This window comes from Diorhabda sublineata, chromosome 1 (assembly GCF_026230105.1).
Source record: "Diorhabda sublineata isolate icDioSubl1.1 chromosome 1, icDioSubl1.1, whole genome shotgun sequence".
Lineage (NCBI taxonomy): Eukaryota > Metazoa > Arthropoda > Insecta > Coleoptera > Chrysomelidae > Diorhabda > Diorhabda sublineata.
In genome coordinates, this window is record NC_079474.1 from 11256914 (window position 1) to 11275298 (window position 18385).

Consider the following 18385-nt stretch of genomic DNA (forward strand, 5'->3'; position numbering starts at 1 on the left):
TATAAGTTTATAATTATGCAAATAAACACTATTTACGTATAAAATAATTTTCTTAATTTTTTACAGGTAGTAATTAATATTTAATTAAGAAAATTTTGTTCATATTAATATTGTGCTGCTATCTAAGTAATTTTATACCAACTAATTTCGTGATCAATAGATGACTTGACAAAATCGCCTTTTTATTCAACCACAATAACAACTTTCATACGAGAGATGACTCTGTAGTTTTTCCAAAACTTTTTTCTATTTAATTATAGAAATCAATATCAATATTCTTACTGACATTAATAATTAATATTTATTTTATTATAAATACCTTATTACAAAAATCTTCTTCCACCTTAATAAAATATGACGTATAACATGAAGTAGGGAATGAAAGGTTGGTGTAAGAACTAAATGTCAGTGTCATATCACAGTTCAATGGAGGTGTCACTATTCGTTGTGTTGATTTGTTGTTCATTGTATATCGTTTTATAAATATTATTATTTTTATATATAGTGATGAGTTATATAATTAATCTATCGTGCTTAACGAAATTTACATGTTTCAAATTAGTGTAACTAAAAAAATGGACTATCCTTGAAATTCTTAATTTCAGTAGTAATGACTGATTTACTACTACCTCGCGGAGATACATTCCCTCGTTCCTTTCTGGACACGTATCGTGCCACAAAAAATGATCAAATTTATAACGAATTAACGTCTAGTAAAAGCGATGAATTAGTTCTACAAAATTCCATGAGTATTCCCGTATCCGAAGAAATCCATCACGGCCGATCTGAAAATCTTCTAGATGCTGGTTCAGGTTCAACACAATCAACAGAATATTTAGATAAAAAGGAATTAGTTCCTCTACAGAAAGCTCATAAAAGGATTCCTGTATATGATCGAGTCGATCCCGAAGACAGCATCAGAGATATTGTTACTGAAAATGATTTTTATAGGTTAGTATTTATTTAACGTTAATGCATTAAATTTTATATATATATATATATAGATATATACATAGGAACGTAGATTAGGATTCCACATTTTCGTAACAAAAATGAGAAATTAACAAAACTTATAGGGTCGTTTTTTTACTTTACTATTAATACCAATAAAAAAAGGCATAAAGTAGAACAGGCGCGGCTTATCCGGAAATTTCAAATTTCCTGTTGGTCTTATTTTATGTATATCAATTTCAATAGGCTCAATGAAATTATACTTTACATGAGATATATTTATGATAGGATTATAAATGAAGTAAACATGTTTGCTAAAATTTCGAAATTGTTTATTTTGACGTTATACGACCTTAAAAATATATATATAATTACATCAATTATAAAATAAAGTGGATAAGAAGAGAAATTTTTTTTGTAAAAAATATTCTATTCTTAATTTATACACAATTTTTCAGTTTGTTACTATTTTTTTTCTGTTTTTATTTCTATAACTTACATATATCAGTATTTTCAATGTAACATTGACCTTGAGAAACGAATTTAAAACGCACGTAGTTAAATCAGGTGAAAACTGTGGATATATGCTCCCCTTTTCGTTATTTTTAATTTATTTCAATAGAAAAAAGTTTCAAAGGGTTATTTCTAATGATTGAGGTTTGTTAATTTTGTTTTTAACCTCAAATTACCCATTTTTCACCCTTGTAGAAACTGTCTTTTTTGCAGTTTTTTTTCAATTCTAGATTCGTTTTATTCAAAAAACATTATGACAAATATTTACATTTGTCACAGAAATACGAAGAGGCTAGAAATATCGCTTATTATTTGGAGGAAAAGTATCATGAGGTCAAGGTAAGTTTTGAAATCGAATTTTTTCAATTAGGTGACATTTTGGCTTATGTACAAGCACATTTTACTGCTGAAATTAATCTTGAGCTTTTTAATTTGATTATGAAAATATGCGCTTATGAAATTTGTTTTTTTAACAGACGGAAAGAGACGATTTGATCAAACAAAGAGATCAGTTAACGAAAAGACTTGAATCTAACGAATCTCTGTTGAGAGAAAAAGAAGACGAAGTATTTTTGCAGTTTGAAAGGGTTGTTTATTTGGAAGAACAGTGTGATAAGGTAGGTCATGGCATATTTCTTTATATAATCTTTTTTTATTTTTGATTTTTGGTACCTATACTCTTAACACCTTGTATAAATCTATTATTTTTATATTTAGATCACTGCTGATTTTTTTAATTATAAATATATGTTGTGAGAATGTTCTGTCCAAATTTAAGAGCAGTACACTCACTAACATTGTGTTTTTTTTTGGAAAATTTCGTAGGAAAAATCAATTTTTGCAGTAAAAACATATCGTTCGCTTCAATTTAATTCTCTTTATTTCTTTTGCTGTCCAAAATAAATATTTGACTGTCATTTTTATCGTTTATTTCCAGTATCTGTACTTTAACGCCCTATATCTTATTTTTTTTTAAACGAACAGCTGTTCAGTTTTACTTGTAGATACATTCCATGGGAGTGTTGTGTCAAAATTAGAGGCCATTAATACTGTTTTTACAATGTTTCATATGAATCTGTTTTTTTTTGTAAAAATTTCTTGGAAAAAACATTTTTTGAAAAAAAAATCCTCTATTTATTTTATTACAATATAAATTTTTTATCAATCAAACATTATAAAATACTTTTATATCTTGAATCAATGAATTTCTTTAAATATGGAAAAAAATGTTCATACTTATACTAATTAATTTGTAGGACATCCCGTATCAAGCATCTAATGATCATATGTCACTAATTAATGTAGTTTAACGACTTTCACAATATGAAATTTCTTGAACTAGCAACTGGGTATTTTGTGAAATTTTATGACAAAATAAACATCGATGAAATAAAAAATTGATAACTTGAAGGCCAAATTTTTAATATGTTTCTATTTTATCATAAATTTTGTTTATCTTTACGATAATCACCCAAACATAACCTCACTAAATGACTAGATATTTAAACCATTTAAGATTTTTGAAATTATAGCTTTCTAATTTTCATATTGTCATGAAATTAATTGAAATTGAATAGTTTATCAACTTAATTATACAGTAGAAAATTTATTTTTCGTTATAAACGCGACCATGGACCGTTCCTTATAAATTAAAATCCAATATTACCATCAAAGGCGTTGTTATATTTAATTATACTACTTCTAAATTCGTAATTAGGTTATTTAAAAATAATCAAGATTTTATAATTTTTTCAAGGTTAACACGTCGAATTCTATTTTCTACCATGATTCTAATAAAAAGACCTGATTTGAATAAATTCTCTGTGTTTATCGCGTCACCATTAAACACTGTAAATAAAAGGTGAATCAACATCACAACATGATGTCATATTTATAATATTAGCAGATCATCCATTCCATATTATTATTAGTTATTAATAATTTTTTTTTCCAATCGATCCGGTTCTTTTGCGAAATAAAATTTGAGAAACCGAACATATGTCAACAAGATTGGCCATTTTGTTTTTGTTATTTTGACTTTTGACAGATGTAAATAATCAATCAAATATTATATACTCCATAGATCTGTCACTCTGTATAAAAATTTGACGACAAAGTTCGATCTTAACGACATCCCTCGGACTGGTTCCGTACCAAGAAAAAAGATTTCTATAATCAAAGATTTGATATAAGGTTCATACCCATGCTAGTTTCGCGGGAAATTTGAAAATAATTCTAGCTAGAAGATAGTTGTCGCATCAAATTGTGAATGAAACAACAGTATTATGCAAAATACTTTCATTTTGCTAACATTTCAAATTCAAATATTGTTGTTTGCAAGAAAATATAAATACCTGAAAGTAAAATGCTGTTTAAATGAAGTATTTTGTAAAATATTTTGGTTTCATTTACAATTTATGTGACAACCAGGTTTGACCATATAAATTTCACAATTAAATGGTTTATATAAGATATAGGTAGATATTGGAACACAGGATGATTATTATAATTTTTATTTTGTTTTTGACATTTTATAACTAGATCCACAAACAAAAAAATTTCCTTCGCACTTTAGCAGGTTTAAGACTGTCAGCAGTGAGATGTTGGCGTGTTTAAAAAATGTTTCTGTTTGTGCATGGTACATACAATGGTTGTTGTCTTTGTTGCAGCTTTCCCTATATTTAACTTATGCCATATTCATCACAACATCATAGTCTTTATATTGTTGATCTTTGTCCTTCAAAATTTTATTAATTATACCTATATAATGATCTGAACAAAATATTGAGGAAATGTCTGTCAAATCCTCTAATCGAAATATTTGTTTCTTTATGCCTAACGAATTGATTAACTGGGGCAATATTTCGAAAATTTTATCAGAAAAACTTTTTAAAATATCAACAGAATTTTGCTGAAGGCGCACATAAAACAGTAATGAATTTACTTTACACAAGTGGCATTTGAGAGTTTTAAATAATTTCTTCGCTACTGAACCTGACAAGATCTAATCCTGTATATTTTGAGCTTCTATTGAATGGTTTATAAATAGGGACATTGACTATTGGAGGAAATAGCAATTCTTTTCCTCTGCATAATTTTTCACTATGATTCATAAGAGGTTTATAGTCACCGTAAATATAAGTTCTTACCGGGTAAATGTAGAGAAGGCAGTGAAAGTTTTTTTAACCTTCCATTGGGGTTTCTACAAATTGCTTCAAAATGAATATCACTTATTCTATGTGATGATAATACTGTATCTGCAAGCATTAACTTGGGGTTATTTATTCTTTGCAACCAAATCCTGCAAACGTCTTCATTCGTAGGAATGGAATGTGTATAAAAAGGTAAAATAAGAATAAAATCATTTTAGATATGAACTTGATTTCAATTTAAATATTTTTATGTTGATAAATAGTAAATATTACTTTCACATCATCGCTTGCTTATTCGTGTATCCTAGTTAGGCCTTTACTCGTTTACTCATATTGAATAAGTAAACACGACAGCACAATTCCCAACAAATAATAACTTAAATGCACAAAAATGCAAATAGCTAATAAACAAACAATATCAAACACCTTTGCAAGATGGACGTTGTTGTTCATTCAATAATCTTAGGTTGTTTCTCGATACATGATTGCAACTTAGTTTCAGAATCCAGATTGACAAGCATTTAAAAATAAAACACCAAAAAGGAAGCTTTTAGATGTGAGCCAGTAACAGAGATGGCGTTGAAAATCGTCCTGAACTTGTCCTATTCCATTGCACAGGCCCTGTAATTAATAAAATATAACAACTACCACAATTGTTTATATTTACCATGATTGTTTTTTAAATGAGTAAAAAGTATTTTACTATTTGGAGTAACGTTATCGTTTATTTTTTTAATATAAATTTATTCGATTTAAAAATGTCTTAATCTTTATTGTTAGATTCGAGCGGAAAAAGAAAAATGCGAAGAACAAAAAGAAATCATCGAAAAGGAGAGGGATAAAGCTCTGAAAATAGTAAGTCACTTAAAATCATTTTTTTTTCTTGGTATATTTTTGTTAATTACTCTTCTAGCTTCAAGAACAAGCGAAAGAATCCGAATACAATAGGAGGAAATTGGAAAGAGCTAGACAAGAAGTAGTAACTCATATGACTAGGATTAAAAATGAAAAAGATTCGTTGGAAAGAGAGGTTAGTGTAATAATTTTTTTAATTTATTCACAAGCCAAATTTCCTTTTTAATTTACATTTACTTTCGATTCCTTGCAGTTTTCTTTTCTCCTATATTTAAAAAAATAAAATTAACATTTGGTAACATATGTTGATGAATATTAATGAATGTAACATCATTTAAATGTATAACTCGATTTTATATTTGTTTTCACGACTTCCAAAATTAGTATATCAAAGTTCGTTGTCCCTTGGTTTTTTTTTTCTGATTAATCCAAGTCCCGCGTCGAGTTCGAGTGTTTGCTTATTGTAAAATAATTTTCTTTTTTAATGAAACGAGATTTCGTCATTTATATCGATAAAATCCGTATGAAAATCGCATTTTTTTTGCTTTAATTATACAGAACGATCAATTGAAGGAAGCGTTAGAAGCGGAACGCAAAGGCGTGGGAAAATTTTTAATTCAAGGCAGGCATTCGAACGATGATTTATGTTGCATGGAAAAACAGGTATGTCGATGTTATTTTAATTTCGTACATACACGAACTGTGAATAATTGAATTGCTACATTATTATTATGACCAGAATAATAATTTTGTATACATCATTGTGGGGACTTATGTTCCATATTTTTGTTGATAATGTCGTTTCAACTTTGCTTAAGTTTACTGAATGACTTGAATTTATCTTTAATTCGCTTTCTTCTACTTTTCTTTTATTTTATTTCAGTTAATAGCACATTCTTGGCCCATTTTAAAGCTGATGCATCATACTACTTCTTTTTCTGAGGTTCCATTTGGTCTCAGGCACATTTTTGGATTATTTTAAGGTTTACGTGTTATTCTACTTCTTTTTCTGATGTTTCTTTTGGTGTCCAGCACATTTTTTTGGATCAACTTCAGGTTGATATATCTTTTGCTAAGATTTATTTTGCGTTTTGGCATATTTTTGGACCATCTTGAGGTTTACCAATCATTCTATTTCTTTTTCCTAGGTTTCTAGCACATTTTTGGATAATTTTAATGTTTAAATCTCATTCCACTTGTCTTTTCGAGGCTTCTAACTCATTTTTGGATCATTTTGAGGTTTATCAATCATTCTATTTCTTTTTCCTAGGTTTCTAGCACATTTTTGAATAATTTTATTGTTTATGTCTCATTCCACTTGTCTTTTCGAGGCTTCTAACTCATTTTTGGATCATTTTGAGGTTTATCAATCATTCTATTTCTTTTTCCTAGGTTTCTAGTACATTTTTGGATAATTTTAATGTTTATGTTCCATTCCACTTCTCCTTTCGAGGCTTCTAACACATTTTTGGAGCATTTTGAGGTTTATCAATCATTCTATTTCTTTTTCCTAGGTTTCTAGCACATTTTTGAATAATTTTATTGTTTATGTCTCATTCCACTTGTCTTTTCGAGGCTTCTAATTCATTTTTGGATCATTTTGAGGTTTATCAATCATTCTATTTCTTTTTCCTAGGTTTCTAGCACATTTTTGAATAATTTTATTGTTTATGTCTCATTCCACTTGTCTTTTCGAGGCTTCTAATTCATTTTTGGATCATTTTGAGGTTTATCAATCATTCTATTTCTTTTTCCTAGGTTTCTAGCACATTTTTGAATAATTTTATTGTTTATGTCTCATTCCACTTGTCTTTTCGAGGCTTCTAACTCATTTTTGGATCATTTTGAGGTTTATCAATCATTCTATTTCTTTTTCCTAGGTTTCTAGCACATTTTTGAATAATTTTATTGTTTATGTCTCATTCCACTTCTCCTTTCGAGGCTTCTAACACATTTTTGGAGCATTTTGAGGTTTATCAATCATTCTATTTCTTTTTCCTAGGTTTCTAGCACATTTTTGAATAATTTTATTGTTTATGTCTCATTCCACTTGTCTTTTCGAGGCTTCTAATTCATTTTTGGATCATTTTGAGGTTTATCAATCATTCTATTTCTTTTTCCTAGGTTTCTAGCACATTTTTGAATAATTTTATTGTTTATGTCTCATTCCACTTGTCTTTTCGAGGCTTCTAACTCATTTTTGGATCATTTTGAGGTTTATCAATCATTCTATTTCTTTTTCCTAGGTTTCTAGTACATTTTTGAATAATTTTATTGTTTATGTCTCATTCCACTTGTCTTTTCGAGGCTTCTAACTCATTTTTGGATCATTTTGAGGTTTATCAATCATTCTATTTCTTTTTCCTAGGTTTCTAGCACATTTTTGAATAATTTTATTGTTTATGTCTCATTCCACTTGTCTTTTCGAGGCTTCTAACTCATTTTTGGATCATTTTGAGGTTTATCAATCATTCTATTTCTTTTTCCTAGGTTTCTAGTACATTTTTGGATAATTTTAATGTTTATGTTCCATTCCACTTCTCCTTTCGAGGCTTCTAACACATTTTTGGAGCATTTTGAGGTTTATCAATCATTCTATTTCTTTTTCCTAGGTTTCTAGCACATTTTTGAATAATTTTATTGTTTATGTCTCATTCCACTTGTCTTTTCGAGGCTTCTAATTCATTTTTGGATCATTTTGAGGTTTATCAATCATTCTATTTCTTTTTCCTAGGTTTCTAGCACATTTTTGAATAATTTTATTGTTTATGTCTCATTCCACTTGTCTTTTCGAGGCTTCTAATTCATTTTTGGATCATTTTGAGGTTTATCAATCATTCTATTTCTTTTTCCTAGGTTTCTAGCACATTTTTGGATAATTTTAATGTTTAAATCTCATTCCACTTGTCTTTTCGAGGCTTCTAACTCATTTTTGGATCATTTTGAGGTTTATCAATCATTCTATTTCTTTTTCCTAGGTTTCTAGCACATTTTTGAATAATTTTATTGTTTATGTCTCATTCCACTTGTCTTTTCGAGGCTTCTAACTCATTTTTGGATCATTTTGAGGTTTATCAATCATTCTATTTCTTTTTCCTAGGTTTCTAGTACATTTTTGAATAATTTTATTGTTTATGTCTCATTCCACTTGTCTTTTCGAGGCTTCTAACTCATTTTTGGATCATTTTGAGGTTTATCAATCATTCTATTTCTTTTTCCTAGGTTTCTAGCACATTTTTGAATAATTTTATTGTTTATGTCTCATTCCACTTGTCTTTTCGAGGCTTCTAACTCATTTTTGGATCATTTTGAGGTTTATCAATCATTCTATTTCTTTTTCCTAGGTTTCTAGTACATTTTTGGATAATTTTAATGTTTATGTTCCATTCCACTTCTCCCTTCGAGGCTTCTAAAACATTTTTGGAGCATTTTGAGGTTTATCCATCATTCTATTTCTTTTTCCTACGTTTTTAGCACATTTTTGAATGATTTTAAGGTTTATGTCTCATTCCACTTCTCTTTTCGAGGTTTCTAACACATTTTTGAACCATTTTGAGGTTTTTGTGTCATTCTACTTCTTTTTTTGCGTTATTTTTTAGTGTTCAGCAAATTTTTTGAATCAACTTGGGGTTGATATATAATTTTATTTTTTTTTCTGTGATTTATTTTGCTCATTGCTACATTTTTGGACCATCTTGAGATTTATCAATCATTCTACTTTTTTTACGAGGTTTCATTACGTTTCTGACACATTTTTGGATCATCTTAAGGTTCATATTTCATTTTGCTTATTCTCCTGTGATTTTTTCTGCTTTATAGCACTGTTTGGACTATTTTGAGACTGATATCTTTTCTACTTCTTTTCTGGTGATTTCTTCTTCTTTCCAGCACTTTTTTCGTCCATTCTTCAGGCTATTATATCGTTTTCCTTTTTTATGGAGGTTTTTTAGGTATTCAGTACTTTTTTGCCCCCTCTTGAGGCTCATATATCGTTTTCTTTCTTTTTTTTGATGTTTCTTTAGATTTTAACCCATTCCAGGTTCATTTTGAGTTTTATGTATAATTCTACTTCTTTTCTGGTGATTTCCTTTTCTTTCCAGCACCCTTTTGACCATACTTCAAGCTCATAAATGGTTTGCTTTCTTTTTTAAGGTTTCTTTAGGTTTTTTGCACTTTTTTGCCTCATCTTGAGGCTTATACATTTTTTCTTATGAGGTTTCTATATGTTTCCAACACTTTTGGACCATTTTAATTTTTATATGTCATTCTACTTCTTCTTTTGATTTTTTTTTGTTTATAGAAAGTTTTAGGTCCATTTGAAGGTCTATCTATCGATTTGAAGGTCTATCTATCGTTCTACTTCCTTTACTGTGGTTTATTTTGCTTTTCGGTATATTTAAGACTCTTCTTGATGCTAAAGTCTCATTCTAGTTCTCTTTCTGACGTTTCTTGTGCTCTCTAGCACATCTTGTGACCAGTTTTTTAATTATTATGTCAAAAATATATAAGAAAAACTGTCATAATGGATGAAATAGATCATAAAAGGGGACCACATAGAAGAATTTTCAAGTTTTCGAAAAATGTGTTAAATATTTTAAATTTTTTACCAAACCATTAAGTGAATTGATAGGACATTCACTATAAAGCAACAATTTGCCCCCCAGAGTCTTCTTATTGTCCCCCTTTCGTGGAAATTAATATTTTTGAAACTACTTGGGTCCTGGTACCAAAAATATTTATAAAATTGATTCAAATCTATTCAAAGTGTTTAGAATATAAATTTTTTCAAGTTTAAGGTCAAAAATATTAAAAAACAACCTTATTAGTAAAAAAGGGAGTGGATACTTAATATTTTTCTTATCCTATAGCAGTTTGTGAAGAAAACTAATCAAATAATTGCAAATTTTCAAATAATTTCTTTTTTTTTTTTTTAATTATAAAACAGTTACCTACTTGCCTAAATCGGTTCGTTTTCCAATTAACAATTAATCTATTTTGGTAATGAAAATGTAATAAATAACACTCGGTATATATATATAAATATATATATATTTCCATTCCTATTCGGAATTTTAATTGTGGCGAAAGTCGAAAAAACGCGCAATTAAAAACCGAATCAGGTGTGTAATAACCTGAATAGTTCACCGTTTAATATGTAACTCTCTATATTACGAGGTCGGGTCGAATTGTTTACCGATACGTTAAGAAAAAATTATTTATCTTAGGTAGAGGATTTTAAATTGATGGAACATTCGAACGGCGCTTTGGCGTCGCAATTCCAAAAGGCCGTACAACATTTGGCGACTTGTCGTTTGAAAAAGTGTTCGGTTTGTGCTTACACTAAATCGACTTATCGAAAAATGTCGCCGAATCATCGAAAATACGAGTAAGTTTGATTATTTTGTATTTTAATCGATTTCGGCATTTTTTTCTTAGTGAAAAATAATATTGTAAATTAAATTTTTCTTATTTATCTCAAAGGTATCCCCCAAAATGTTAATTTTCTTTTAAATCAAAGGTTTTATTCGAATTTTAACGAAAATTTTGTGCTTTCCACTATTTTTTCCCCAAAATATTTTCATCAAGTTACCCCCCAAATATATAATTTTGTAAGAGGCAGTTACCCCTGAAAACTTATAAATGTTATCTGTTTTTTTTTCCTAAATAACTCTAAAGAATGTTTTTATTGAAAAAATCCCGTTACCCCCAAAAAATTTCTAAAAATGAGCCCATTTCCCCTCAGTTAACCCAAAAAATTGTAGCAGAAAATTAAAATTTTTGAAAAGACATCTATCCCCTGAAATATTTTCGAAATCGTGTCTATTTTGTTATCAGGTTACCTCCCAAAACTTGTACTTTTGAATATGTTTACCCCACAAACTTTTTATAAAATATGTATATTCTCTAATTAACTTCAAAAAAATTGTTATACATATAAATATTTCCCAAATACATCAACTTCCTGAAATGTTCATCAAGTTACCCCCCAAAACATTCCAAAAACTCCTTTAAAAAAGTTATATCTTATAATTTTACCCCACAAAGTGTAATACATCTAAAACTGTGAAAATACTTTCTCCCTGAATTTTTTTCGAAATCGTGTCTATTTGGTTATCAAGTTACCTCCCAAAACTTGTAAACAAAATATTTATATTCACCAATCACCTTAAAAAACTTGTTTTACATAATAAATATTTCCAAAATGCATATTTTCAAAATCGTATTGTTTTTTTTATCAAAGTAACTCCCAACACATTCTAAAAATTGTTCCAAAGTCGTTCGTCTATCAAAAGTTTTTGTATTGGAGAAACCTTTTACCCCATAATATGTGTCTAACATCCCCTTTATAACCGCACATATAGTTTTTACCTTGGAAACGCCGTTAAAACCCAAAAATTTCTTAAAACGACTACTACCATAAAAAGTTATCATCTTAAAAACAATGTATATCCCTAAAATTTCCTGAACACATGTCTGTTAGCCCCCAAATAACGTCATAAACAGTTTCCACTTTGAAAAGTCCCTTAAACCTCGCAAGTTTTTGACTTGGAAACACGTTTAACTCTAATACTTTCTAAAAAAAATATTTGTTGCCCCCCTCCCCCCCAATAACTGTTTCCACTTTGAAAAGCCCACTAATCTTTCTCAAAAACATGTCTGTTTCCCCCCAAATAACCACATAAACGGTTTCCACTTTGAAAAAACCCCTAATCCCTCAAAAATATGTCCATTACCCCCCAAATAACCTCAGAACTGTTAAACTTGGAAACACGTTTAACTCAAAAACATGTCTGTTACCCCAAAATAACCACATAAACATTTTCCATTTTTAAAAGTCCCCTAAACTTATTCAAAAATATGTCTATTACCCCCCAAACAACCTCGCAAGTTTTTAACTTGGAAACACGTTTAACTCCAATACTTTCTCAAAAACATGTTTGTTACCCTCCAACAGCTTAACAAAAAGTGTACCTCCCAAAATGTCTAAAAACCATTCCCATTACCCCCCAATTAACCTCACAAAAAGTGTTTATCCCAAAAGCTATCTCAATACATCTCCCCAAGCAATCTTCTAATGGAGGTATTAGAAATTCGTTTCCTTACAAAAATTTCTTAAAAAATCTACGTCCCCCCACCCAATAATCTCCCGAAACGATAAAATTTCGTACGAATAATAATTTTTTTTTGTTGTAAGTCGTAAATTGTTCGGCTGCCTCCAAACGCCTTTCCTCGAAATGCGCAACATGATCAAACCGCCCCCGTCGCCGATCCATTCGGAAGGCGAAAGCCTATCGGAGTGGTTCTGCCACGTGGACGGACCAATCCAAAGCGATTGTTCGTCGTTGACGGTCCCCTTCGCCGAATTGTCCATATCGTATATGGACGACGTTTCGGACACTTCTAGTTACGTACGGGATAAGGACGACGAAACCGCTCGAGGCAATTGCGGCAGCTTTAGAAGTGAGTTGAATGACGTATATCGGAAGGGGGCGATTTTTTTTGTTTTTTTTTTTTTGGAATTTTCAGGATTCGGTAGCGACTCTGGGTTTTCTTCCGACATATGCGCCGATTATAAAAGTAACACGACGACGCCTAAAGAAAATAAATTTTGTCATAATTCAACTTTGAACGAATCCGACTGTGCCAAGTTGACTAGGACGAAATGGACGGCGTCGTTTCGAAAATTGATAAGACGCATCAAAAAATAATTTTCGAATTTGTTTTTTTTTTGGTTTAATTAATTATTTATCGAAATGGTGAAATGTAGTTTTGATTTTTTTGTTTGTAGATTCGTTAAGGTACAAAACAGTATTTTTTAGAACGACTCGTACTATTTGGAAAGTGTCCCTCTCCTCCCCAAAAAAAAATATGAAATTGTATCAATTTCAAATTGTCATTGCGTCTTATAAATTCTTTGGTTTCATTTTTTATATTGTCATTCATCGTATGATTAATTTCCGTTTTTGTTTGTTATATTTTTTTTTATTTTTGGAGATAAAATTTAAATAGAAATGTTTCGGGTGATTTTTTCGTGACGATTTTATTATTTTCGTTTTAATTTTTGAAAAAAATTAGTGGAGTGTATCGATTTTTTTATCGCACCTCGTATACTATTTTTTCTTCGTGTTTTTATTATTTTTTTTCATCCCTATTTTGGGAATTTGAAAATGTTCAGTGTTATGTCTAAAAAAATTTTTGATTAAAAAATTGTATTAAATATACAGGGGTGTTGGAAACCTTAAAAAAAACAACTAGATTCATTGAAATTGTTGATAAATTTATTTTTTTCTCTGAAATCAATTAATATTTCGAAGTAGTAACGAAAATGTTTTTAAAAAATTTGTTTGAATTGTTTTCGATTTAAATTTTAAATCCAAAAATGATTTCTGAAACTTTTTTGTTCAAATTTAGGAAAATTTTCTAATTTTATTGGAAATAAAATAATTTGTTAATAAAAATTGATCTAATTTGATAAATTTTTCAACTTTTCGCACCTCGTATATTCCTTCAGGAAATTTTTCGATTGAAATAATTTTTATTCAAAAATTTCCATATTTCCATAGAAATTGAAAAAAATGATTAAATTCGATCCTAACAGAAAAATAGTGATGAATTATACGAGAAACGATAAAAAAGTTGAATAATCGACTTAATTGGATTAAATTCGTTACTCAATTTTTTTATGGCTCCTCGTATAATTCATTACGTGTTTTTGTTTCGATTGATTTTCATAATTTTATTTATTTCTAATTCCCTCATATAGAAATTTTTAGATATAAAATTGTTTATATCGAAAATATATTCAAATGATTATACGAGGAGCGACAGAAAAGTTAAAGAACGTATTTTCTCAGATATCGATTGAGTTAAAGCAATTTTTTAAACATTTTTAATGTTCCTCGTATAATTAATTTAATTTTTAATAGAAAATTTTACTGGTCTAATTTCATGTAAAAAAATAATTCGTTAATAGAAATTGATCTAATACGATAAATTTTTGAATTTTTTAAAGCACCTCGTATATTCGTTTTTAAATTTTTTCGATTTAAAAATTTTTATTCAGAAATTTCCATATTTTCGATTAGAAATGATGAAACTTGATCGAAACAAAAAAATGTAATGAATGAAATTTTCAAGAATTCAATCAAATCGATTATTCAACTTTTTTATCGTTCCTCGTATAAATCATTACATTTTTTTTGTTTCGATCGAACTTCATAATTTCTTTATTTCTAATTCGAAAATATGAGAATTTTTGAATAAAAATTGTTAAAATCGAAAAAATTTTCAAACGAATATACGAGGTGCGATAAAAAGCTCAAAAATTTATCGAATTAGATCAGTTTCTATTAATGAATTAGTTGTTTTTTCGATAAATTTAGACGAGTAGAAATTTTTTACTGAAAATTGTATATATCGAAAAGAAAAAATGGAATTTGATTATACGAGGAGCATTAAAAATGTTGAATAATCGACTTGATTTGAAAATTCATTATTCAACTTTTTTTATCGTACCTCGTACATATATAATATGATTTTTGTAATATTTTACATTAAAAACATCAAACAAAAAATATTTGCGTGAATATACGAGTAGCGATAGAAAAGTTTAAAAACGTATTTCCTCATACAACGATTGAATTAAATAAATGTTTCAACATTTTTAATGCTCTTCGTATAATTAATTTAATTTTTCTAATCTATACAATTATTTTTGTGAAAAATTACTACTTTGCGAAATAGAAATACAAAAAATCATAAAAGGTTCAAATCAACAAAAGGTTATATACGAGGAGCGATAGAAAAGTTAAAAATATTAATTCAATTCGATTAATTTCAATATTTTTCAACTTTTTTATCACATCTCGTACATTATTTTTCTTTGGATCATTCTTTTTTTAACAATTCCACATATTTGCATGATTTTTTGTTAGAAATTTCGATGTTTACAAAATAGAATTTAAAAAACTTTATATCAGAGTCTGTTTAATATGGAAAAAAAATGTTTAGATATGAATTTATAGAAAAATAGTACAATTGATTCATAAAAAAAATTAAAATATTTATAAGGATACGTTGAAATTTATTAATTAGGTACAGGGTACTTGAAAACCAAACTAGAACTCAACATTTGATTGACGGATGACAGAACGACGGCAATAACTTGTTAATACAGTCACTTCCTCGAAAATCTTGAAAAAAAACGAATATTTCGATGTCTGTTTGACCTCTAGATCATATTTCTATGGAAAACGTGATGATTATCTTTTCAATTATCCCCCGTAGCTTCTCAATTTCTATTTATGATTGCTAAAAACAATAATTTCGACTTCTATGTCCCCCAGATTATATTTTTATAGGAAAATTGAATTTTCTCATGCTTTTTCGTTCCAATTTTCCCCTTACCAATTAATTTCTTTTTCAATTGTAACAAAAAAATTTTTGTCGAATTTTTCGATAACGATTCGAGATCTATATGCCTTTAGATGGCATTTTTTCCTTTAAACTGCCCCTTTATCTCAATAGATGGACTTTTTTACAATTTTCATAAATTGTTCTTTTGGAACTTTAGGTTCCTATTGCCCCCCGTAGTTTTCCGTTTAATTGTTGAGAAACAATTATTTAAGGTCTATATGCCCCTAAGTGGCATTGAATTATAATTCTTTGGAAAATATGTTGACTTTCCAATTATTATAGTAGTTTCTTTTTTAATTCTTATAGCATTTTTTTTCAACAAAACCTTCCTGTAATTCGTTCATTTTTTTATTTTAATAGTGGGAAAATTTTTGATTTGAAAATATTTTGATAGAAAATAATCATTTTGAGGTCTGTTTATTTGTAGGAAAAATATGGTGGTACATTTCGAGAACATTTTCCCAAGAGACATAAACTTAAGAGAAAAGCGATTTTTTCTTATTAAAATGCTATGAAATTTATAGTTGTATGTGAAACATTTCCTCCCCAAAAATAATTCGATTTATAACAAAACAAAAATATACATTTTTCTACTCCTTAATACTAACCCGATTAACAAATTTGGGGTCTTCGAAACATGGTGACGGCAAATTAGTGATACCAGAGTATTCGGAAAAATAATTAATTATGAAAAAAATCCATTTAGGTCGGTCCCAAATTTCTGTACAATTTTTTTAAAGTTTCCATTAAAAAATAACCGAAAATATCTAGTTTTTACCCCTTAGTCCGTTACTAAAATTTAATATCAACCCGATTAACAAATTTGGGGTTTGCGAAACTTTGTTACAGCAAGGTAATGATACTAGGGGACGTCTAAAAGTAGTTATTAACAAAATAGATTATTTCTTCTACTTTTCGTACAATATAATAAATTTCATAGCATAAAAATGTACGTTTGGTTACGTGACTTGACAATTTTCAATTAAATTTGAAAATTATGTAGGAAGTTGTATAAAAAATGGAAAAGAAACGCGATTGTTTGGTGTCTCTCAATTAAACAAAATCTATATTAGAGGATCGTGAAATAAAATTTCCTACTATTCGGTATTCATTTATAATAAATCATCATTTAATTCATATATTGATCACTCTGTATATTATTTAATAAATTAATGAAAGAAAGATATTAGAGGCAGCTACTAGGTACTTAATTCGTTGAACTATTTAACCTGAAGATGTTTATTAGATATATCGAAACGTTCCTGCAGATTATATTTATGTACAAGGTGCTTATTTTATTATCGGCACTAAATCGGTTGATAATTAGTTTTTATTATTTAATCGCATTGTATCTTAGCCAATATTTGTAAGTTCGAAATTTGTTTACTTCTGAAATTGACTCGGTTGGTAGGATAATCTGTAACTACTACGTTCGAAGATTTTTCGGAAATTTAATTCAGAAGTAAACAAATGATTTTTTTTACACGTATACATTTTTTTGAAAACTTTTACATTCCAATTTTACAGCAATAGAGTCGAATTTTTTTAAAAAATGTTTTTTTTTTTGGAAAAATTCGAACTGTTTTTCTTTCCGTGTTGGTATTGAAATGTCGAAATGTGATACCCCGATGATATTTACAAGTTTGTAATGTTTAACTGAAATAAATCACATTAGGAAAAACGGAGTTTCATTCATAAAAAATAATTTCCCTTCCTTCTTATTCCTAACTGTTGAACGCATATCGTTAGATTCGATTAAAAAGACTGGCGTGTACCAAAAAATTATTATGAATTGAGAAATGAAAATGCATTAAATTTCAACGACATATGATACAGTTATTATATTCATAATTTCAAAGCTTCGTCCACAAATATAATATATGAAATTGCGTTACCCTTGAATTTCAACGACACATGATACAGTTACTATATACATATTTTCAAAGTTTATCTAGAAAATAAATATATGAAATCGCGTTACCCTTAAATTTAAACGACAGATGATACGATTACCATATCCATATATTTCAAAGCTCAATTTAAAATTGAAATTGCTACTAAATGTTAATAACATATGATACAGTTACTATATGTGTGAATTTCTTTTATATTCCGCCCAAAAAATTGAATGCGTATGAAGGAAATGCGTTACCAAATTTCAACGCCACAACTTGATACAGTTACTGTATTCATATTTTCAAAATTTTGTCCAAAAAATTAATGTATAAAATTGCGTTACCATTAAATTTAAACAACACATTATACGGTTACCATATTCATATATTTCAAAAGCTCAAAATTAAAAAGCGTTACCCCTAAATGATGATAACACGTGATACAGTTACCATATTTATAATTTCAAAGCTTTGTCCAGAAATTAATATATGGAATTCCGTTACACTTGAATTTGAACGACACATGCTACATACAGTTACTATATTCATATATATTTCCAAGCCCAATTTAAAATTGAAAATGCTTCACCCCTAAATGTTGAT

The 18385-nt window shown here is 28.5% G+C and overlaps 1 protein-coding gene across 1 annotated transcript; it reads left to right on the forward strand.

The window, feature by feature from the left end:
* The first annotated feature begins 346 nt into the window (after positions 1-346).
* LOC130448344 (uncharacterized) lies at positions 347-17568 on the forward strand. The gene is made up of 9 exons (XM_056785658.1): positions 347-951; positions 1695-1803; positions 1941-2081; positions 5397-5471; positions 5530-5646; positions 6030-6134; positions 10697-10857; positions 12667-12932; positions 12999-17568. The coding sequence occupies exons 1-9, from the start codon at positions 611-613 to the stop codon at positions 13178-13180; spliced, it is 1497 nt and encodes a 498-aa protein (XP_056641636.1). The 5' UTR covers positions 347-610; the 3' UTR covers positions 13181-17568.
* Positions 17569-18385: the final 817 nt, after the last annotated feature.

Coding starts and splice junctions, on each gene's coding strand:
- LOC130448344 (XM_056785658.1), top strand. CDS start 611: ATGACTGATTTACTACTACCTCGCGGAGATACATTCCCTCGTTCCTTT. Junction 5,472..5,529: donor GGGATAAAGCTCTGAAAATA/GTAAGTCACTTA, acceptor TTACTCTTCTAG/CTTCAAGAACAAGCGAAAGA. Junction 6,135..10,696: donor TATGTTGCATGGAAAAACAG/GTATGTCGATGT, acceptor TATTTATCTTAG/GTAGAGGATTTTAAATTGAT.